Source organism: Medicago sativa, chromosome 2 (assembly GCF_051527215.1).
Source record: "Medicago sativa cultivar Bolivia chromosome 2, Bolivia_mono, whole genome shotgun sequence".
Lineage (NCBI taxonomy): Eukaryota > Viridiplantae > Streptophyta > Magnoliopsida > Fabales > Fabaceae > Medicago > Medicago sativa.
Window position 1 is genome coordinate 62,677,709 of NC_140750.1, and position 23,673 is coordinate 62,701,381.

The window sequence follows — 23,673 nt, forward strand, 5'->3', positions numbered from 1 at the left end:
AACCTTAAGATAAAAATGGGAAGGACGCGGTAAGCCCGCCAAGTGAGTAAACTGAAAGAAATGGTCCATTACCGCGTCGGGAAAAACACAAGGAACACCAATCCACTGACAAACTGAATACCAGACACTCCCAACCAAGTCACATCCAACGAAGAGATGATCCGCCGTCTCAGAAGAACCACAACCAGTAACACAAAGATTGTCAATAGGTTGGAGAACATGTATGCGCACCAAATTAGATTTAGTTGGAATTCTATCTTGAAGGAGACGCCAAGCAAACAGAGATACTTTTGTAGGAACCAGTTTATGCCACACGTCATTAAGTTAGCCCGCAGCCACCTGTTCATCTGTGTCCGTTAGAAAACGGTATGTCTCACTAACCGAATAGCCGTGAGTCGGATCAAGCAACCACCGCCACTGATCCAGAATATTCTCTTGCAAAATAATATCATTTAACAGAGAAGCACACTCCCTCACACTATCTTCCTCCCACGCCATCAAACGGCACCTCCACACCCACCCATTACCACCAACCTCCCAACCTAACCTCGCCATCTCCTCCACCAAACAGTCCTTATGAACTGAAAACTCATAAAGGCGATTGAACCGAATCTTTAAAGGGACTCCACCCAGCCAATTACCAGTCCAAAAGAATGTGTGACGCCCATCTCCTACCACCCGCCTAATAATGGTGTCAAACCACCTACCAACAACCGCCCCCCTCCCTTCCTTCACGCCACAAATCATCCTCCACCACCTAGAATCATTTCTACCACCTTCCCTAATGCGGCCACCAACCTCACCATACCGTGCCTTTAAGACACGATACCACAACCCAGCCTTATCCACCAACAACCTCCAGCACCACTTCCCTAATAAAGAAATATTAAATTCTCCTAACCTCCGAACCCTCAAGCCACCTTTATTCACAGGTAAACACACAGAGTTCCATTTGATCCATGCAATTTTATTAGAAACCTCACTCCCCCCTCAATTTTTTTTTTTAAAAATAGATTTTAATTTATTATTCGTTTTTAAAATATACTCCCCATTTATTAAGAATATTAAGATGTCTTGAAATATAAAATGTTTAATTATAATTTGTCAAAAAAAAAGTTTAATTATAAGAATTTATTTTTTTAAAGTTTTATCTTAGATACTATATGATTTTTTTTGGGTTAATTAAGTTTTTAGTCCCTATAAATATTCACGGTTTTGTTTTTAGTCCGTACAAAATAAAATCACACTTTTTAGTCCCTATGACATTTTCCTTAAGTATTTTAGGGACAAAAAATATCGATGGAAATTTTTGACAGTGACTAAAAATGCTGGTGGAAAAATTTTATAGGGACTAAAAATGTGGATGGAAAATTTTATAGGGACTAAAAAGTGTGATTTTATTTTGTAGGGATTAAAAACATAATTTTGAATATTTATAGGGATCATTTACTTAATTAACCCATCTACTAACAAATTTATAGATGAATTTATTATTTGTTTTTCACATATACCATTTATTAAGAATATTAAGATATCTTGAGATATAAAAAGTTAGGGAAATGTTATCCAATACCCCAGGTATTAGTTAAAGAATTATAAAAGGAAATGTTTTCTCGAAAACTATATATTTTACTTTTTGAAACTTGAAAAACTATTGTTTTTAATGTTGACTTTGTTTTTTCTTTTCATTTTTAGCTGCTTAACTAGTGTCGCGGGGGTAGTTAACATGACCCAAAAAATTAACATTGAACAAAGATCATCTCAATCATTAGACGAGGAAAGCCCTTATTTTAGACCCCAAATTTTTATTAATTTTTAACTAGTATATACGTACTACTCGCTCCGTTTCAAAATGAGTGTCGTTTTAAGTGTTTACACACATATTAAGAAATGCAATAATTAAGAGAAAGAGAATGGTTATTTTACCAAATTATCCTTATTAACTATTGGTTAGTTTTAAAAGTAATACTTTTGAAGTAGTGTGCAGAGTATTAATTGGAGGGTACAATTGAAAGGAAAAAGTTATTATTGCATTGGAAACTGAAAGCGACACTCATTTTGAAACAAATTTTTTTGGCTAAAGCGACACTCATTTTGAAACGGAGGGAGTATATATTAGGACTAATAAAAATATAGCAACAACTTGTTTTAACGTTTGCAGTTCCAGTGAAAGTATTGATTATGTGATTCACACTTCCTTAAAAAAAAAAAGTAGAAAATGATACATCAATTGACATGCTTAATTATGTTTAAAGAATTGTCTCTTTTCTAAATGCCTATATTCTTCATAGAATAATGTTAACAAATAGTGTAACTTTTGCTTACGTCAAACATAGTTTTTCAAAATTAAAATTTTAAAAAAAATCCTATATAAGATCGATATTGTCTTAAGAAAGATTAAATGTGTTGAACTGTTGACGGTATAATATATAAAAAAAATGTTAAATGAAATTGATTATGATAATTTAATAAACGATTTTTCATATATTAGAAAGCTCAAAAAAATAAAATTTACATAAGATATTAATTTAAAAAAGGCCTTACTTTTAAAGTTGCTTTAGGCCTCAATATTGGTTATGACGGCCCTCCATTGAACATATCAGCTACGCACAAAGCTTCATTTGGTAATAGTCACACATATCTGAGACAAATTTATTTTTCCAACAACTTTTTTTAATACTCGTGATTTTTGTTAAACGATCCTATCAAAAGGATAGAGAGAGTAATAATTTAATGGTCTTGCTAACGAGTGTCAGCGAAGCACTCTTTAACAATTCTATATTAAAAAAATTACCCTTTAAAAAAGTTAAATACTTCAATTTTTGATGCATTGAATAGACAAATTTTCATAAAAACTTGCAATTTAATACTCCCTCTTTATTTTATAAATAAAACATGTAGGCGGCTTCAATACTAACCCCCTCCTTCTTTTTTTATTATAAGTTGTTTTTATATTTTTGCACATATTAAGAAATATGGTTAACTTTGTATTGGATTAAGAAATATGACTAACTTTGTATTGGAAAAAGAAATTGTGAATGCTTTTATGAAATTATCCATTATTAATGCAGAGGAAAAAGAGATTGAAAGACTATAGATTAATAACTTATAAAGGGTGGATTCTAGGGTGAGAGCTCAATTAGGTCTCTCACTGGTGGACCATGAGAAAAACATCGTTAGATAAAATAGATGGTCCATTCTTCACACAATCACGACGTGAAATGAAGTGAGGGAATTGATATGTTCATAAAATTGAACCTTTCGTGGATTGTTTGCTAATTCTTTTAATTTGATGAAGGTTGATGTTTGGTTGCGTAGGAAATGGATTTAGGAGCAAAGCTGGTTAGAATTTCATATTTTCCTCTTCCCAATCTTTGATTTATATTTCATCGTCTGATTTTGGGCTGAAAAGAGGGAATTGATGTTTGAAGAAGAATAAGAAATTTTTGAATTTAGGGTTCATAATTTGATATCAGATTTTATGGTTTGAGTGCATGATCATTGGAGGCAAAGAGAGTATCTCATTTTGAACGAAGAATCAGAGTAGGAATTGTAAACATAAGTGAAAACCATATGAGGATAATATTGAATGTGAAAAGTTGGACATGTTCTCTCTTTTAATTTGAACAAATCTGAACTATTTATTTAATCTATTGGTGTTTTTCTCGTGGTCCACCAGTAAGGGACCTAATTGGACCCTCAACCTAGAATCCACCCTTATAAAGGGTATGATAGGAAAAAACATTAATAATGCATTTGTATTATATAATGACTTATAATAAAACAAAAATATTTTTTACAAAATGACTTATAATAAAATACAGAATAATATTTTTAAATGATATTTCGAGGACATTCGCTAACATTTTCTATAAGTTAAACCAATTGGATATACAAACAAACAAAATATTGAACAGGAAGAAATTTCATACTGTTGAGATAACTAGAGTTAGTTAAGGTAGTTAGAGTTGGTTAAATGTTAGTTAGAGAGAACTATAGTTAGTTACAAGTAGTTAGGGTAATTGAGGTCTATAAAAGGACCAACCATGTACTCATCAATTAATCCTTTTCAATACAATTCATAATGAATTCTAAGGGTTTTTCCTATGTTTCTTCCTATCAATCATACTTCTCCTATGAAGTTAATCTACATCTATTCGATCCTATTATTTCTGATATGGTATCAGATCGATACCATTGCACATCAATCTATAGTGATCATGAAGATGAAGATTTGGCTTACGAAGATGAAGACAGAGAACTTGTTTCTGACTGTGATGATGAAGATCTAAGCGAACATGAAGTTGCTCATCTGAATCTCTACGTCAAGCATCACCATTCCAAGAAGCTATGGAGAATGGCCGTGTTTCGCAGATGATGAAGAAGACGACTTATCTCTTCCCTAACTTCTCAAAGCAGCAAGATTCAATTCTTGAATCTGGAATCATGGAGTGCAAGCATTGGTTCGATCTTCCTCAATTGTTTTCCGGTGTCACTGTGAACTGTTGGATCAAGATCGACAAAATCATCGATTCAAGAACCACTGAGTTCTTGTTTCCCATTCCAAGTTTGATTCAGTTTTCATGCTTGAAGTTTGAGAAGTTGGTTTCAGCAACGACGACAACACTGCCGGAACGCGTCAATTTCTTCTACAATCTCCATGGCATCCACATCAAAGTATTTGATCACGGTGGTAATTTTTGCGATTCATCTCCCTCACCTCCGTCAAGTTCAGTTTCTATTTCATCTGTTTCTGTTAGTATTTTTGTGTTTGATTCCAACGGCAACCGATTGTGTTCGCTACTGAGTTTGTTTCGAGATGGAGACTCTGCATTTGTATTTGATCCCGACGGAACAAATTCATTCCGATCTTCTCTGTTTCTGTCGATTGTGTTTACAACGGCGTTTCATCTCTTTTTCCCTGCGATGATACTATCTCTGAGCTATCATTCATTCAATTCATCGCATTTCGTCTTTGATCCTCGAGGCATATGCATTTTCATCTTCATACATCGTAACACCATAATCAAACAGCAGAATCAATGAAAGTTAATGGATTGATTACAACTCAGAATCATACGAGAATCCACAGGAAAAGTGCATTTTTGGGAAAGCTATTCTAGTTGTGTTTGGGAAATCTAATGTGTTTTGTGTGTTTCTGTGTTTGGGTTTAGAATCTCCTTTTCAGAATTACTTTGCAATATTGTGTTTCAGAATCATTCTTGTCGAATCGTGTTGCAGAAACACTTTGCATAGCCATTTTTGTAGATATCGCATTGCAGAAGCGAGTTTGGAAAATCACTTTCTAATAAGCGTGTTTGCAGATTCTTGTATGCAAAAGCGTGTTTTGAAGCTTGGATAAGCTGATTCATTTTGAGAAGCACGTTGTGGTAAAGCGATTTTGGTTTAGATACGTTTTTGGAGAAGCACGTTGGGAACAACAATTCTGTTCCTAGAATTTTCAGATGAAAATCACGTTTTGTATAAGTTTTTTTTTTTGGTTTAGAAGTGTGTTGGCATTAAGTGAAGAAGAGAATCGCGTTTGCATCAAGTTGGAAGAATAAGCGACATGCATGAGCTGGTTCAAATGCGTTTTGCATAAGCTGGTATCTGGAAGGTGATGGGGTTCTAACATGGGTTTGGAACTAATCTTCAACATTATTGGACTGCTCAAGTGAAGAACATGGATTTTGCATTGGGCTTGGGTTACTCCTGTTTCATTTAGTTCCTTCTGATTGTATGTACTAAGTGTACCCCCTTGGGATTTGTATTTCAAACTCAAGTAAGAATTCTCTTACCTTGAATTTGAGAGGGGGTGTTGAGATAACTAGAGTTAGTTAAGGTAGTTAGAGTTGGTTAAATGTTAGTTAGAGAGAACTATAGTTAGTTACAAGTAGTTAGGGTAATTGAGGTCTATAAAAGGACCAATCATGTACTCATTCATTAATCTTTTTCAATACAATTCATAATGAATTCTAAGGGTTTTCCCTATGTTTCTTCCTATCAATCATACTTCTCCTATGAAGCTAATCTACATCTATTTGATCCTATTATCATACGTACATCATTAATTAGTTAATAATTCAATCGATAGGATAGGATAGAGCTAGCCAGACAAAATTTCCTAGCTGTTGCATTACATTTTTTATTTTTTTTTTACAAAACACTGCATTGCACTTGTCTCATTAGTCATTATATGCGTGGACTTTTTTTTTCTAACTACCCAACTTACGGAAAAAAAAACCTCCAATATACCCTATATCGAAAATAAATATGCTATCTACTCTAGTTTTATTTTTTTTCCCTTACTTAACGTCATCTGAGATGGCACCACTCTCCTTCAAATGGCTCGACCATCTGAGACAATACACATTTTTTTTTTTGTTGAAATTAGTCCTCCTCCACTCATTTTGTTTTGTTTTTGCTTTTTATTTGTTGGGAAATGCTAATGAATGTCCTTTAGACATTGGTTAAAGTGTTAAATTTAATAAGTTTGTATTAAAAAGTTATGTAATTATTGATAAGACAAAAATAAAAACTTACTCCCTCCGTCCCTATATGTAAGCACCATTTGCCTCTAATAAAAGGGTACTTAGATATAGGGACGGAAGGAGTATATTTCTAAGGAAAAAAATTATTAAAGGATTCTTTAAGCAATATGCCATTAGGGTACTGATTAGCAAAATCCTTGTTTGTATATTATGCTGAAATTATTTCTCCATTCTTTATCATGGCTCCAACTAAGACGGAGTCATCCAACTGGTTTTGGAGTGAAAGAAATTATTGTGTGTTTCGTCAACAAGAGGACTCTCTACAAACTTTTTTTGATAAAATTAACCTTCAATCTTATTGGTGGCTGAAAGCGAATCAGATTAATTTTGCTTCTACTTATCACATGTGGTGGTTTAATCCTTTAGCTTGTTTGGGAATCATTTTGTAATCAGGACGCTTTTAGACTTTTTTGATTTAGCATTTTTTTGGTGTTTGATGTAATTTATTACTTGCTTTGCTGGTTTTTCAGCACTCCTTATGCTGGAATTCCCAACCTTTTGAGTCAATACCTCATTTTAATTACCTTTTTTAAAAAATAAAAAAAAAAGTAGATGAATTGATAATTTTGATTAATGTGAACTTAGATGAATGAACGAACGATTTCTTGTTGTTGTCACATTTGTTTTCCGCACGTGTACGTTGCATAACTTTAGTGACACTTGACATACACAGTTATTTTCATCAGGTTAAGGTCCTTTTAATGAAGGTGTCGAAGAAGATGACCTAGTGAAGTGAAACTACCTGGCTCCTACAAAGTCCGTGTTACCTTTGTAGTCAAAATATGTTGTTAGTATGGTATAGTTGTCTTTGGATATAAATTATATATGCCAAAAACAACAACATATGATAGCGACAAGAATGGTATTAATAGCTATACAATCTTGAATAACCAATTAGTCAAAAAATAATATCTTGAATAACCAGATAGGGAAATAACGAGAAATTAAGAATCAATCACCAATCTGGCTTTTGTCCAGACATGCATATATACATATATCCCAAATTACCCTTAACTAGCTTCAATAAACATATATCCCAACAAGAATCAAAGGGTATTATTGTCTTCAAAATTGTGTTCTCAGCAGCATGACGTTGGCCAGATGAGATCACTTTACAATTCCATTAAAACTAAATATATACAGCGCTTCTTTCCCCGAAGCTCAAGACCATACCAATCAAAATAAGAGAAATGTTACCATCACACTTTTTAAATAATTGATATTATTGTTACATGTTAGTAACGTTTTAGCACAAAAAAAAAATTACTTTTTTTTTCTTTCAAAAATAAATTTAACTTTTCACATTCATCTACGACACTACGTACTCAAAGGGAATATATTATCAAAAATTAAAGAAAGAAAAATAGTTTTAAAGGACTAGGCCAAAACCCAAAGGAACATAATATTATTGACAACTGTCTTGTTAAAAATATGGCGTAGTATCAAAAGTAAGTATAAAAGTATTATCATATTCATTAAGATTTAAATGATATGAATTTTTTAGAGGTGACTAAGAGCATTAATTTCATGGCGACTCATATCTTTGGAGAAGAAAACTCTATTTCTAATGGTTTATAAAAGTGTTATCATATCCACTAAAAGGCAACTTCACGCTTTAATTGATTTTATAAGGTGGCAAGAAGCTCCTAGTAAATAACATGTTGGAATGCTCAACTTTAGGTTTGTCCCATTTTGATAAGGTTTGGGGTATATTTGACCTTTCCTTTTTTCTGTGTTTCTCTTGTTTTCAATGATTTTGGTTAAACAAATATTAGCCTTAAGCTAGAGATTGTTTAAGTTTGTTTCATAAAGTTTTGAACAAATTTAAATTGGAGAAAAGCAAAATTGTCAAACTCGAGTTTTTACATCAACTTGTTTTGCTTATGTGAAGTCGACTCGTAAACTCGATTCATAAACTTGTACAATTTTACTTCATCATAAAATAATATTAAAACTCTTATATGCATGACATATAGACTTATATAATACTATAAATGAATCAATGATTCTAATTTTCAACTTAATTATAAAACAAAAATATACCAAATCACCATAATAAACCAATATTACCATGGAATCCACGCATGAATCCTCCACAGTAGTCTCTAATTAGGCCACCAAAACCTGCTATTCTCGGGTTCGATTAAGCACTATGCACATTAAGGATATATGTACTAGATGGTCTTATCTGTCAAGCGATAAATCGAGCATGATGTTTTGTACTCTCCTCTTGTGTATCACTATAAGCATGAGCAACAACACATGTCATATAATTAATTTTTTACAATAAGTCAATAAGAGATGTGTTATTATCCTAAAAAATCTTAGCATTTCTAGCACACCAAATGAGCCACATGGTAATGGGGATCACAATATCGAGTTTCTCAATATTGTCTTGTGACCAAGTGAAGATCCAACTATCCTCATTAGGGAGATTGCAGCTAGGACCCACAGTCGAATTTCATATAGCATTTGCCCGATTACAATTAAATAGACAATGCATCAAGGTCTCAAATTCATTTTCACTAATAGGACATGTAGAATCTAAAGAGACACCTCTATGGTTCAAGGTAGTTCGTGTGGGAATCGCAAGATGCATCACTGGAATTAATAATATTTCTTGTGTTGAAAAAAACATTGCTTGAATTTATAATACGTACTTAATTTTAATCGGTGGGATCTACTTTTAAAATAATGAAACTTATTTTAATTTGAATTAATAATATTTCTTGTGTTGAAAAAAAATTGCTTGATAAATTTCTTACTAACACGTACTTAATTCACATTGAAATTTCGTATGTTGTGTGTTCTTCAGACACGTTTTGGTGAAATGAACATAGACTAGGAACTTTTGTCTATATACGAACAGTTTTTAAATTTGCAAGTAGGAAGGTTACCAAATTGAATAAAAGGCCATGTCCCTCTTTTTCTTCTTCATATCCATTAATACCTTATTTAGCCTAGCTAGTTACTAGTTATAGAAGGTGTTAATTAGTTTACACTACCAAAAATATAATGGAGAATATGCTTTGGCTTCCAACAAATTATGGCAAAAAGGCAATGGAAGATGAGCTTATGAGAGGACGTGACATGGCAAATCAATTACTTGAAGTGCTAACTTTTGATGATAAGTCAAATATTAGAGAAGTTAAAGGGTCAAACACAAAATCATCAAAAGTGCTACCCTTTAATATTGTTGCTGAAGATCTTGTGCGTGAGGTTCTCAAATCATTGACAAATACACTTTTGCTCTTGAACAAAGGCAAAGAGTCCAATGATATGGCTGTTCCTATAACTCCTACAACTATTAGAGATTTTTCTTTTTCAACTAATTGCCCTAAGATGGAGGAGGATTTGGGTGGAGCTTACAAGAAACTCAAAACTCTCAACACCAAAAATCCAAAAGTGTCGAACAAGAGAAAGTAAGAATCTTAATCCATGTTTTATACTATGTAAGTATTTGACTTGTTTCAAGTTTTTTTCCCTACTATATTAAATTTCATATTATTTGTATCGTTATGATATCGGACAAGGACTTCCTTTTCCAATTGTTCTAAAGTTTTAAACATGAAGAAAACTTAGCTAGATTCAACAATAATCTTGATATCCAAATTTAGTTATAAGATTGATTTTTGAATTAACAGTCAATTATGTCATTAAACTAATAGAAAAGTTTGCAATTTCTCTCTTTCTCCGATATATATCTATATATATATATATGTGTGTGTGTGTGTGTGTGTGTGTGTGTGTGTGTGTGTGTGTGTGTGTGTGTGTGTAAATATAATTTAGTACAACTTTATTTTCTAAATCCTTCATTTTTCTCCCTCTCCTCCGCCAACTGGTTTTGCAAAAACTAGAGGTTTCTCTTCCTTCTTTGTTTAGGGTTTTTGTGGCTCAAATCCATATACAACCAAGAAGGAAGATCATTAAGGAAAACCCAGAGAGAGAAACAAAAACAACCCCAAATATAATAGAATGTCATCCCTTACTTAAAAGTTGTCTCCTAGGTTTTTATTAATATTGTGTTATTTTTCTATAAAAATTATATTAATTCTTAAAATGAAAATAATTCATGCAATGGTGGGTATATATATTATATTTGTGTAATATTTTACTATCTATATATAATATCAACTTTCAATCTCGAGTGTGGATAATTCATGTGAGATTGGGTAACCCAAACCATATATACTTATAAAGTTAATATAAATTGACCATAGGTCTAAGTAAATCTCAAACCCTTTCCTTTATAATATTAATTAAATTCTTATATTGTCCAAATCCTCCACCCCTGACAAAAAAAAAAAGCAAATACCATGTCACTACTCTTAAAAGACAAGTTAACGAAATAACAAAAATGTGTGATGCACAGCTAGGCCTCCAGACATATATATGATCATCATTACATACTCAATGGAAGAATATATGGATCTATTAATATTTTATAAATATTTTCGTCAATTTGATTAGTTAATTTATGATACTTATGAAGTAATTGAATATAAATCATTCATTATATCAGGTCAAGTGCACCAACTTGGGAAAAGACGGCCTCCAAATTAATTGATGATGGTCATACATGGAGAAAGTACGGACAAAAAATGATCACAAATGCCAAATATTTCAGGTATATATCTATAGTGCAAATTCAAATAAGAATAAATATTAGTCAACATTATACACTAATGTGATAATTTTAATGTGTTAGATTCCATCAATCTGTAACATTCAAATTAAAAATTAATATAGATAAAGTTAAGTTTAAAATTTAATATGTATGCAGGAGCTACTATAGGTGCACTCACATGAATGATCAACAATGTGAAGCAATCAAACATGTTCAAAGAATACAAAAGAACCCTTCGTTGTACCGGACTACATATTATGGTCATCACACTTGCAAAAGCTCTTACCATTCAGACTTAAATTTGGAATCCATTTTCTCTTCTGATATTGACTCTTCAATATTACTTAGTTTCGATAACATTTCAAGTAAACAAGAATATCCGTTTGGACAGTCACCACCATTGCCACTTCTTGCATCTCCAAAAGGAGATCCCAAGGAAGAGATACATCATGATCATTTTCCTCAAAACCAAATGTTCTCACCGGAGAATCTCCAGTTATGCGATTTTGATGTTTATTTTGATTATTTGAGAGATGTCACTGAGTCATCATCGAGTGAATCTTTTTAATTTGAGAATTTGTTTCTTCATCGTAAAACTCGATATCTGACCCAATGACCGATTAATTTAAAGGACCAATTCCACCGTCCACTAAAGAAGATCCCATCTAAAGCTCACATAAATTACAACCCGGAAAAATCATGTTTAAGATATTAAGAGGAGCACACTACACCACGAGGTTAATAGACTTATGGATATATATTGATAGGCAAGTTTATTTTCGATTTGGCATTGGAGGATAATTAATTGTTATGTGAAATAATCTAGCGAGAGATTAATTTGTGGATATATTTATGTAAAGTAAATCTAATTTTGTATTTGTTTACTATCAAAAAAAAAGTTATGGATTGCATCAAAAATATGAAATCATCTTCCCATTTATTTATGAATGATTCCATTTCCTCTTGATTGTATACTTAGTCAGTGTTTATTTTTGTTTTGAGAGCTATCTCTTTGTACTGTCTTTTGGTGGTGGATTGATTACCACTTGTACGCAAATTTAAGATTAAAATAATAGAGATAAATGTTTTTTTTTACTGCAATAATAGAGAGAAATTAGACACACAAACCAAAATAAATCTCTATTATTATAATTAGGGTTTGTCTAACATGTGCAACATTGCACATGTTAAAACAACTAATAGTAGTAACTTTTTCTTCGAAAACAACAATTATTTATTCAAAAATTTTATATTTAATATTAAACGTACAAGTTCCAATACAAAATTTCTAATTTAAACTTCTTAACATGTGCAAATTTGCACATGATAGAAAAACCCTTATAATTAACATCTACATAAGCAACGATGTTTTAGACAGCTTTTTTTTAGTATTTTTAATAGTATATTATGTGTTTACACTGATTTTTGGTAATGTAAACTTCATTATCCATCGCTTTAGGACTAGATAAATGTTTTTATATAATGTCCGTTCAAATCTTACGATTTATGATATCACTTCGTGCATTCTTTAAGAACAAAATTATTGTTTTTATTAATGTTAGAATTGCATTCAACAACTTTTAATAACAAGTTGTCACATGGCAACATATTAGAAAAATACTCAAGTGAGCATATTTAAAAGAAAAGAAAATAAAGAAAGATGAAAAGAAATGCAAATTGCAAAAGAAAAAGAAAAATAAAGCAAGAACAAAGCAATATTAAATTGTAGGGAATGTAAAAGGTGATTGGAATCCATCTCTATCCGCCCTGAACCCGTTTGCCAACGCAGCGTGGGTATTACAAGGCTTTCAGAAAATAGGATCCAACCCTTTGTTCTTATTACAAACTGATATATATAGACTTTGCTGGAAAAATTACCAATAATTTCCTATACTTAGAGCCCTACACTTGACATATAATTACAAGACACTAGAAAATAACTTCAATGCACTTCAGCTTTGTTTGTTACCACGTGTTCCACTTTGCTTTATTGCACTCCAATTGCAACTTAAGATTATTTCTCCTTATCTTTGGTCGAAAACCACATGCATGAAACATATTAAAGCACTTGGTCGAAAATGCGGCATGTCGAAGTCTGTATGTGCTTGATCGAAATCCCCTTACACTTTGCAGCATGTCGAAAAATTTCATCCAACTTATCAAAATCTTGCTTTCTCCATTTAAATATCCATTAAGCACTTCAAATAAATAACCACAAATAATATTTTATTTTTGGTATTAACACTATGTTCCTCATCCCCTGATCCTCATGGACAACTATCTGATCTAAGTTTCTTTAGACAACAATCTTTTTTTAGTATTTTTTAGTATTTTTAATAGTAGACTGAGCCAGGTAGCAACAATGTTATAGACATCTATCTTTTCACAATTTTATTGCAATACATAGTTATACTATGATCCTCATCCCTGAAACATCTTCAAGAGGGTTTTAGTGCTTATTGTAATATGTAATTATATATAATCTAATCTAATCTAATTAATCTTAAAACGAAAACCGAAAAGAACAAATGAAATATTTTTTCTAAGCAAAGTAAATTCATTCAAACCTGAGCACAAGAACTGTGTGTCAAGTGTCACTAAAATTATACACGTACACATGCACACGAAAAAAGGAAGAAAAAACAAATGAAAGAAGATGACCTAGTGAGTTTCAAAAGAAAAAAAAAAAAAAAAAAAAAAAAGATGACCTAGTGAAACTACCTGGCTCCTACAAACTAGGCGTTACTTTTGTAGTCAAAATATGTTGTTGATAATGGTATGGTCATCTTCAGATATAAACTATTAGGAAAATAACGAAAAATTAAGAATCAATTACCAATCTAGTATTTGTCCGTACATGCATATATTATTACAACCCTAATTACCCTTTACAAGTTTGAATGAACAAATAAAAAACGTGGGCGGCTTCATAATATCCCAACAAGAATAAAAGGGTATTATTGTCTTCAAAATTGTGTTCTCAGCAAACATGACGTTGGCCTGATGAGCTCACCCTATAGTTCCATTAATTAAAACAAATATATTATATAGTGCTTCATTCCCCCAAGCTAATGACCAAATCCAAACCAATAAGAGAAGAAATGTTGCCATCACCCTTTCTTTCCTACCACCTCTTTTTTTTTTTTTTAGCAAAGGCAAACTTACTGCATTTCATTCATAAACAAAGAGTACAGGCTAGTAGGAACATCATAAAAGACATGGGGGCTAGGATTTGATAGAGCAGCTCTAGCATTGTTATGAGCCACACTATTTGCTTGCCTCCTAACAAACGACACTACATAGTCGGGATTACTTAACAAGAGAGTTTGACATTCCGAAACTAAATCACCAATTTCATTGAGTGGGTGATTAGTATTCCCTAGTAAATCAACCAAAAGTTTGCTATCTGTTTCAAAAGCAACATTGCGTAGGTCTTTGGAGATTGCCATTCTGAGGGATTCCAAAAAACCTATAGCCTCAGCTTCTAGGACGGTGGTCGACAAGAGTTTGAAATCAGACTTACCAAAGAGAAGATGGCCTGAAGAGTCTCGAAAGCAAAAACCATAGCACATTACCGAGTTGCCATTGAGAAGAGTCGCATCAACATTACACTTGATTGAGCCATGGGGGGATTTTCCCATGTAGGGGGCTGATCATCGTGATGCGCCGGGTGCTTTGCTTTTTGAACACAACTCCATTCATGAAGAGCGTCCTGGGCACGAGTGACTGTGAGAGTTGGAGTAGTGTCGTTGTTATCCCAAAGTAACAGGTTGCGACTCTTCCACAAACTCCAAAGGGTCATAGCTGCTAGTTGTCTTTGTTGATCATGGAGTTTGCTAAATAAGTCAAAAAGCATTTGTTGGAAAGAATCAGCCCTATGTAGTAACTCCTGAATAATGCCACCTATGCCAAAGAGGTTCCAGCAAGCCATTGCTTTATGACAGACAAAGAATAAGTGCATGTGAGATTCAGCTAGGAGATCACATGATACACAAGTTTCGGAACAAGGGACACCTCGCTTGGAAAGATTATCTCGTGTAGGAAGACAATGATGAGCTGCACGCCATAGGAAGGTCCGGACTCTTGGGGGAACATGGAGGTGCCAGAGGAGCTGCCATTGTGTCGAGTTAGCCACCGGTAAAGAATCACTAAGGAGGTCGATGCAAATGCGATAAGCCGATTTAATTAACTGAGTAAGATCCATCAACAGTAGCCTTCCATATACATGTGTCTTCTCTTCGTCTATTAAAGAGAGGTGTAGATAGAATTGCAGCAGCATCATCAGGATTAAATAAAGAATGAACGAGGTCATGGTTCCAAGAAGATAGATCTGGTAGCATCAGATAATTAACAATTAAGTCCTCATAATTATGTGGAGGAGTGGATGACTTAAGCAACGGAAGGTCACGCACCCAAGGCATGCTCCACATTTTGATTTTAGAACCATCTCCAATTTTCCATCTATGACCCAAGGTAAGTAAATATTGAGTACTCCAAAGACTTCTCCATGTATAGCTTGGATTGTGACCGAGAGGGGCATCCAAGAAATCCCTTCGCGGGAAATATTTAGCTTTGAGGATTCGGGTAAGTAGAGAAGACGAGTCTGAAAGGAGTTTCCAACTTTGCTTACCAAGCATGGACAAATTGAAAGCTTCCATGTTTCGAAAGCCGAGTCCACCCAAACTTTTGTGGAGAGTTAACTTGTCCCAACGCATCCAGTTAATTCCACGACTACCGTTCTTTTTCGAACCCCAATAAAAGGAGTTCATGATTTTTTCAATCTCATCACAGAGGGAGGTGGGAAGAGGAAAAGCGCCCATACAGTAAGAGGGAATGGCCTGGGCAACTAATTTAATCAAGACTTCCTTCCTTTCCCCGACATATTTTTTGGTGGCCGGTTATGTAATTTGTATATTTGTGGCCAATATGTAACTAATATTATATATATTAAATGAAATGAATTATTTTTTTGGTGGCCGGTTATGTCACACTAATTATTGCTTGCATTACTTACTTTGTCTCTAATTATTCAACTATTTATTTTATCTCATTTATCTCATATTTGTTTTTCATTATATTTTTGTGAAGTTTGTGAGGTGAAACATGTCTGAAGATGCACAAGACCCGGTTAAACTTGAAGTCTGTTATGTAGATGTGAAAAAGAGGGCTTGGTTCACTGTAAACCCCACCGATAAGTTGGACGAGTTGAAGGCAAAGCTTGACGACTTCTTTATCCATATTGGTTCTAATCATAGAACACGTGATGTGATAGTAAATGTGCCAGGCCTGGACTTGGGGGAGGATAAGGAAGAGGACTTCTGGAAGACCGTGTATTACCCACAACTTCTCAAAGATGATAGCGACGTTGATTTCATGTTTAGGGTAATGGTTTGGAATAATACTTTGTATCTTTTTGTCCGATCCGTTGAAGTGTAATCATTATTTAAGTTTAATAGTGTAATGTTTGACCGTTTATGTCAGATTATGTAATTTTATAAATTTATGGACAAATTTGTGTAATTTGGATCGTTTACGTGCCATTAAGTGTGTTTAAATGATTACGGGTCAGTACCGGCGAATTTGGACCGTTTGGATCGTTATGTGTGATTATGTGATTGTGAAAAAAACGATGTTTTAGTGTAATTTTGATCGATTGTGTCGTATTATCCCATAATATTTTTAAACTGGCGTAAGTAGGTTCAATTACGAGCAAATTAAGGTTTGGACCCAAACTGCATTCAATGCACATCAGTATAGCATTTAATGCAGTTCTGATATATCAGTAGTGCGTGAGTTAACTCGTGCAAGTGTAATACATTGCGTGAGTTAACTCACGTAGTGTTTTATACTATACGTGACTATACGTTAGTTAACTTACGTATAGTTTTACACTTGCGCATCTTAAGTCACGCAACGTTACGTAACTAACGCATAGTATTACACTTGCGTTAGTTAACATGCGCAAGGGCAATTTTGACATGGCTGCAGGGTGCGAGCAAAACGAGCTGGGTGGAGAGCAAAATTCTTAAAACAAATATATTATATAGTGCTACATTCCCCAAGCTAATGACCAAATCCAAACCAATAAGAGAAGAAATGTTGCCATCACCCTTCTTTCCTACACCCCTCTTTTTTTAATACACTAGCTTTTAGTAAAAATATAACATTAGATCGTCTACTAAAATATAACAATTTAACAATTTACTAAAATCTAACATTATTAGTTAGTAGTCTATTTTTGCACCAATTTCTCGAGATCAATATTAGATCGATCTTAATTGATATTTTTTACACGTCGAATAAATTTTTATGCTACCATCATAATATTTATTGTTGATGGTAGGAAACTATGTGAATGGTTAAAAGTATGTTTACAAAGACTTGTTTTAGTTGACAACTAAGAAAATGTCATATAGAAGGTACGCTAGAATATCATATGAGAATATATATTTAAGGATAGATGTAGTGAAATTCATATGAGTTTCACGGAATTTAGATAAGTTATAAATTGTTTATGATAACACATCTCGTGCATCTCTTGACTCATCTATTTTATAGAGGGTTGTTTGGATGTTATATTGGTGCTCATAAAGGAGATTTTTCTCATAATTTTGATGTTTTTAATTAAATCAATGCATGTAAGGTTCAATGATACGTTTTTTTTTCTTTCAAGTAGCCTACGAGTTCACACATTTTAAATGTAGAGAAGTTGAATGTTTGGGATTCGAACTTCAACCCCTACATATATTATGCATTTCCCCTACCAACTGAGTTAAGTTCACTGAACAATGATACACTTTATATATGATAGAAGTATTATAATGTGAAACGAGTCCAGAATAATAATTTAATTAATCTATGGTGAATCATGTAAAGGTTGCATATATGCTTGAAAGGGCCAGGTAAGCTTCTATGAATATTTGCAACTTAATGGAAGTTATGAATTAATGTTCAAAAAACTTTGTAGTTTCCATAAAGTTTATATACCAATTTGTCATCAAGACCTAGTCTTGAAAAAAAAACGAACAGAGAAAAATATAATCCTTCCATTTCAAAATACATATCGCAGTCAACCACTGCACACATGTCAATATACAACTTTGACCATTAATTATATATAATAAAAAAATTATAAAAATTTGATCTTTTGAAAATATTTATTGAGACAAATTTAATAACATCTTATATGTTAACATTTGTATTTATATATTAGTTGAAAAATATGATCAAAGTAAGCTATGTGAATACTGCACATTGTAAAATTATGACATGTATTTTGAAACAGAGAAGTATTAAGATTCAATGGATTTTGCTTGTATATTTTCTGTCATTATTGATGAATGTATCTCATTTATTATTTTTATCACATAAGAATTATAATTCCAAAAACAATGAAATTTCTTAAATGTGAACATTATGCGAAAACTATAACTTCTTTGAAAAGGCAGAGTTTACGACATCTATGGTTGCTATTAAAATTACCAACCATAGATGTTGGATCTCCCTTTAGCTTTAGTGTGATCATATCCTAGTCTAGAAATCTTTTTAAATTAATGAAACTTATTTGAATTTCAATTAATAATAATACTTGTATAGTTGTATGTTGAAAAAAAAATATCTTGAGAAATTTCTTACTACATGTACTTATGTTACATCGAAATGTTGTGTGCTCTTCACGCACCCCTTTGGCCTGTGTGAAATGAAACAGGTCGATGAATTTTTGTCTGAATATTCCTAAATGGGAACAAATTTTAAATTTACAAGTAGGAAGTACAAACTTGAATAAAAGGCCGTGCACCTATTTTTTTCTCTTCAGATCCAATATTATTTAGCCTAAAGTTCTAGTTATAGCACAAGGCGATAATTAATTTACATTTAAACAACAGAAGATATCACATAAATTAAGAAAGTTTGTTGTGACATTAATTTTATTGAGAATTTGCATTCCTTACAAGTTTTTCCTTTACGAGTAAGAATCAATTAATGTCATGCATAAAAGCATTTCATTCCATATTGCAGAAAAATATGTAACATAATTAAGAATATATTTTTAATCTTTCAAAAAAAAAAAAAAATTTTAAAGAACTAACGAATGCAACCAAATAGTTGAGTTTAAGTGGTTAATAAGCTTCATCAAAGACGAATCGTTCGGGAGAATCCAAGTTTGATTCTTAATTAGATAGAACAATACTTGGTCAGACTATTTTTACCTCACAACTGAACTTCGGATTACTAGGACCCCTTTTTCTTGAGAACCAGAGGGTTAACGCCAAAAAAATAATTAACGCACTTATAATTTGAAACAAGTCTTATAAAAAGGGACATAAAATTTAATAACTTAAAAGTCTTATACTCCCTTTGTCTCACAATAATTGTCTCTTTATCATTTTTTCTTTTTCTCAAAATAACTGTCACTTTAGAATACCAATGCAGCATTTATTATTTTTTTCCATTATTATACCCTTATTTATTGAATTTCATCCAACTTAACTACTCCACTAACTACAATTAATAAGGGTGTTTTAGTAAATGATACTAATTTTACCATCAAAATCAACATAATTAATCATTTCCTTAATACTCGTGCATAAACCTTAAACGACTATTATTTAGAGACGGAGGGAGTATTTAAGGATGGGAGTGGTTATGGTACATAAGGAAATCCTTATGCACCGTGCATAAATCCCAGCCCATTAACTAGTAGCCCAACATAATTGCTTCGTACACCCCAACCCATTTTGTCATACACCCCCAAGAGAAACCAATAACATATTCCAAGGCAACAACCTTCGTGAAAGGTGTTTCTGTGCCGTCTGAAATGATACTTGCTGCCATGTGAATTGTGAACTAGCCTCATTTTTGTTAACAAAATAAATCAAGTAATAAAATAAATTTGTAAGAATCATTGGTAGTGAAAACATGAGTTGATATTTGGCTTCCTCCATGTCCAAGATTTTGTTCCACCATTTGTTCTCCATTTCTGGTATTGCGTTTTGTTTTCCATTATCATGAGTTGTTGGTAGTAATAAAGGTGTTTCTGTGCCGTCTGAAATGATACTTGCTGCCATGTGAATTGTGAACTAGCATCATTTTTGTTAATAAAATTTGTAACCACTTCTCATGTTCACAACGCAACAACCTTGCCTTCGTGACAAGGCTCGGCCTCTGAACCGCAAGTCCAACAGATTTTTATATTTGATAGTTTTGAATCATATATCGTCTACTTTCGGTTTAGCACCAATTATAAAAAATTAACGCTACTGTTTCAAACATATTATATTGTTCACCCATTAAACACATTTTCAACTAGGGAAAAAAAGAGTAAAAAGCATTCTAAGAATTTTAAGAATTCCAACGCGCCTCAGAATTCGTGAAACTCCGTACGTAACGGCAACTCAAATAGTCACTAATAACTCTCTGGAAAAAATAAAGGAAATGATGGTTATGGATTACTGAAACCATAAGTATGGTTTAATGGTTTTGATAGTCATGTATGTGAAACCAAGATAATTGTGTAATGGTTTTTAATGAAATTATTATTGTTAGATGATTTTGAATAATGATTAAGATGTTATACACTGAAGTTATTACTGAAACCATAATTATGGTTTAATGGTTTTGATAGTCTTCTATGAAAAACCAAAATATTGTCTAATGGTTTTGCTATGGGTATGATTTCAGTGAGTTGTACTCCAAAACCATTTTGCTGTGGAAATGGTTTATGTGAGTTGTACTCCAAAACCATTAGATGTACTTAATGGTTTTCTTTGATCCAGCAGGGTGCATATGACAATCAAAAATCAAAAACATATGGAATTTTCTAACCATAACAAAACATTTTCAAAACCATGATTCAGGCACCAACTTTGAATTCTTAGCAACAAAATCACAATTCTCAGAAAAATTCCCAATTTGATTTCGAACATTTCTCTCACTAAAACATAAAGCTCTCCCTCTCTCTACAATTCAGATGAGTCTTCATCTCTTCCGGCCACACATGATGATTTCGGCGCGGTGGTCGCCGGCCAGAGGCGGTGGATCTAAGAGACAAACAGTGATCAGCGTAATAGCAAAACCAAATTGAAAGTGAAGTATGAAAATGAAGAGAAACCTGTATTATGAAGCCAAGTGGGAGAAGCATATTCAGAGAATGAAACGAATCCGACGTGATTCTTATCATGAATATCCATCTCTTTCTGACTTCGATGCAAAAATTCCCTTTAAGCCTACTGAAGATTCCACTGAGTTAATTCGTGGAGAGAGACGAACCAGTCGGTGGGATCCACGTCGATTTCAGGGAAGAGGCGGACGATCTTGTTAGTTACATTAAACTCCTCATCGGGAAAGTATTCGTCGGCAGAGGAGAGTGTATGCCCAGAATCGTGAAGTGACATGAGTAGTTGTGAGAAGAAGCAGATTGTGGGGTGTGAGCTGAGAGGCCTAGGATTATTACAAGTGTCCAATCAATCTGATGGTTGTGAAGTCCTTATGCATGGTGCATAAGCAAATGGCTTATGCACCATAACTTTTGCCTTTAAGGATGAGGGTGTATATTTTAGAACTAGTATGTATGATTTAAGTCAAATATTTTTAATGATCTAACGGTTATCATTGATTTTATTTTAGCAAAATTATCATTGATTGATAATGTAAATTATTTTTAAATTGACGGTGTAGTTGAATTAATTCCAACGTTAAGATTATTTATCTGGAACCCCGTTTCAAATTTTAAAAAGTGGTCGTTTTATTTCTTAAAAAAAAAAAAAAACAGGTCGCTTTATAGAATCCAAACTTGAGTTTGGATAATTCAAGTGAGATTTGGGTACCCTGGCTATTTTATACTTAAAATATTGACCATCACTCTTCTTTCAAAAAAGAAGTTAGTGACCGTCCTCGTGAACTTATCTCAATTGATATAGATAATGCATAATATATATGGGGTTCAAATCTCAACTAACAAAAAAAAATATTGACCATCACGCTAACTAAAACTCAACCTTACCCATTCGATTAAACTATTTTATACTTGTATTGTCCAAATCCCCCTCCCCTAACAAAAACAGTATATATGTGTGTATCCTTTTTTAGGGAATATTTGTCTGTATCCTTAAAAGACAAATTAATGAAATAAAAAACAGTGTGATATTCCCTTGAGTGGATCTTTTAATAATTTTAATCTGCCGCACAGCTAGACCTCCAGACATATATGATCATCAGTACATACTTAATGGAATAATTATAGATCTATTAATAATTTATAAATATTTTTCTTCAATTTGACCCAGTATTAAGTATAGTACTTATGAAAATAATGGCTTAATTAACTGATATTTTTGTCTTCATATAAGGTCAAGTGCACCAACTTGGGAAAAGACGGCCTCAATATTGCTTGATGATGGTCATACATGGAGAAAGTACGGACAAAAGATGATAACAAATGCCAAATATTTCAGGTACTTAATTTCATAACTTCCATCTACATCCACTTGAGAATCAAGATTAGTCAACATCATGTACTTGTTGGAACAATAGTCAAAATTAGGTAAAATTATTTTTCTATCATCGAAGAGTCGTAGATAAGGTCGTTCTCTTTAAGATGTTTCATGTCACTAATAGTACCACTCTTAGATATAATTGTAATATTTTTAATGTGAAAAATCAAATCAATCAATTAGATTCGAATTTAATTAAGTTTAAATTTTATAATTCAAAACCTAATTGGTAATATGTATGCAGGAATTACTATAGGTGCACTCACAGGTATGATCAACATTGTGAAGCCATCAAACATGTTCAAAGAACTCAAGAGAACCCTCCTTTGTACCGGACTACATATTATGGCCATCACACTTGCAAAAGCTCTTACCATTCAGACATAAATTTGGAATCCATTTTGTCATCTGGTGACACTCTTCTATATTACTTAATTTCAATAACAACATTTCAAGTGAACAAGAATATCCATTTCGACCGCGACCACAATCGCCACCATTGCCACTTCTTGCATCTACAAAAGAGGAACCCAAGGAAGTGATCCACAATGATCATTTTCCTCGAGACCAATTGTTCCCATCGGAAAACCTCCAGTTATGTGATTTTGATGTTTATTTTGATTATTTAAGACATGTCACTGAGTTATCATCGATTGAATCTTTTTAATTTGAGATTGTTATCATATTAGTTTGGATTTTGATTGCTATGGATATGTTTCTATGTGCAAATTTATTCTTGATTTGGCATTGGAGGATAATTTTTTTTTTTGGGAAATGTTAACCAGTGCCCCGGGGGCACTGGTTAAGGAAGCAAAAGTAGAAGCTTTTGCATTGAAAATTGTGTAATCAATGTTTCAAAAGTCTAAAAAGTGTCTTTTTCAATTTAGTTTTTCCTTTTTTAGATACCTTAACCCGTGCCCCGGAGACACCGGTTAACACAACCCTTTTTTTTTTTTTGTGGTGGCCGGGGTTTGAACCCTGGACCTTGCATATTTTATGCATT

General features: G+C 32.9%; 2 protein-coding genes and 1 pseudogene across 2 annotated transcripts; 2 read left to right on the top strand and 1 right to left on the bottom strand.

Annotated features, from left to right (window-relative positions):
* The first annotated feature begins 8,802 nt into the window (after positions 1-8,802).
* On the top strand, positions 8,803-12,122 carry LOC146949505 (putative WRKY transcription factor 38). The gene is made up of 3 exons (XM_085745500.1): positions 8,803-9,973; positions 11,074-11,178; positions 11,335-12,122. The coding sequence occupies exons 1-3, from the start codon at positions 9,567-9,569 to the stop codon at positions 11,744-11,746; spliced, it is 924 nt and encodes a 307-aa protein (XP_085601626.1). The 5' UTR covers positions 8,803-9,566; the 3' UTR covers positions 11,747-12,122.
* Positions 12,123-14,339: 2,217 nt separating this feature from the next.
* Positions 14,340-14,750, bottom strand: LOC146949506 (uncharacterized). The gene has a single exon (XM_085748534.1). The coding sequence runs from the start codon at positions 14,748-14,750 to the stop codon at positions 14,340-14,342; it is 411 nt and encodes a 136-aa protein (XP_085604660.1).
* A 1,531-nt stretch (positions 14,751-16,281) lies between these two features.
* LOC146949507 (uncharacterized) lies at positions 16,282-23,337 on the top strand (annotated as a pseudogene).
* Positions 23,338-23,673: the final 336 nt, after the last annotated feature.

Excerpts from the sequence above, each read along its gene's own strand:
- LOC146949506 (XM_085748534.1), bottom strand. The coding sequence starts at position 14,750 with ATGTGCTATGGTTTTTGCTTTCGAGACTCTTCAGGCCATCTTCTCTTT.
- LOC146949505 (XM_085745500.1), top strand. The coding sequence starts at position 9,567 with ATGGAGAATATGCTTTGGCTTCCAACAAATTATGGCAAAAAGGCAATG. Across the intron at positions 9,974-11,073 it reads AAAGTGTCGAACAAGAGAAA|GTCAAGTGCACCAACTTGGG; the intron begins GTAAGAATCTTA and ends TCATTATATCAG. Across the intron at positions 11,179-11,334 it reads ACAAATGCCAAATATTTCAG|GAGCTACTATAGGTGCACTC; the intron begins GTATATATCTAT and ends ATATGTATGCAG.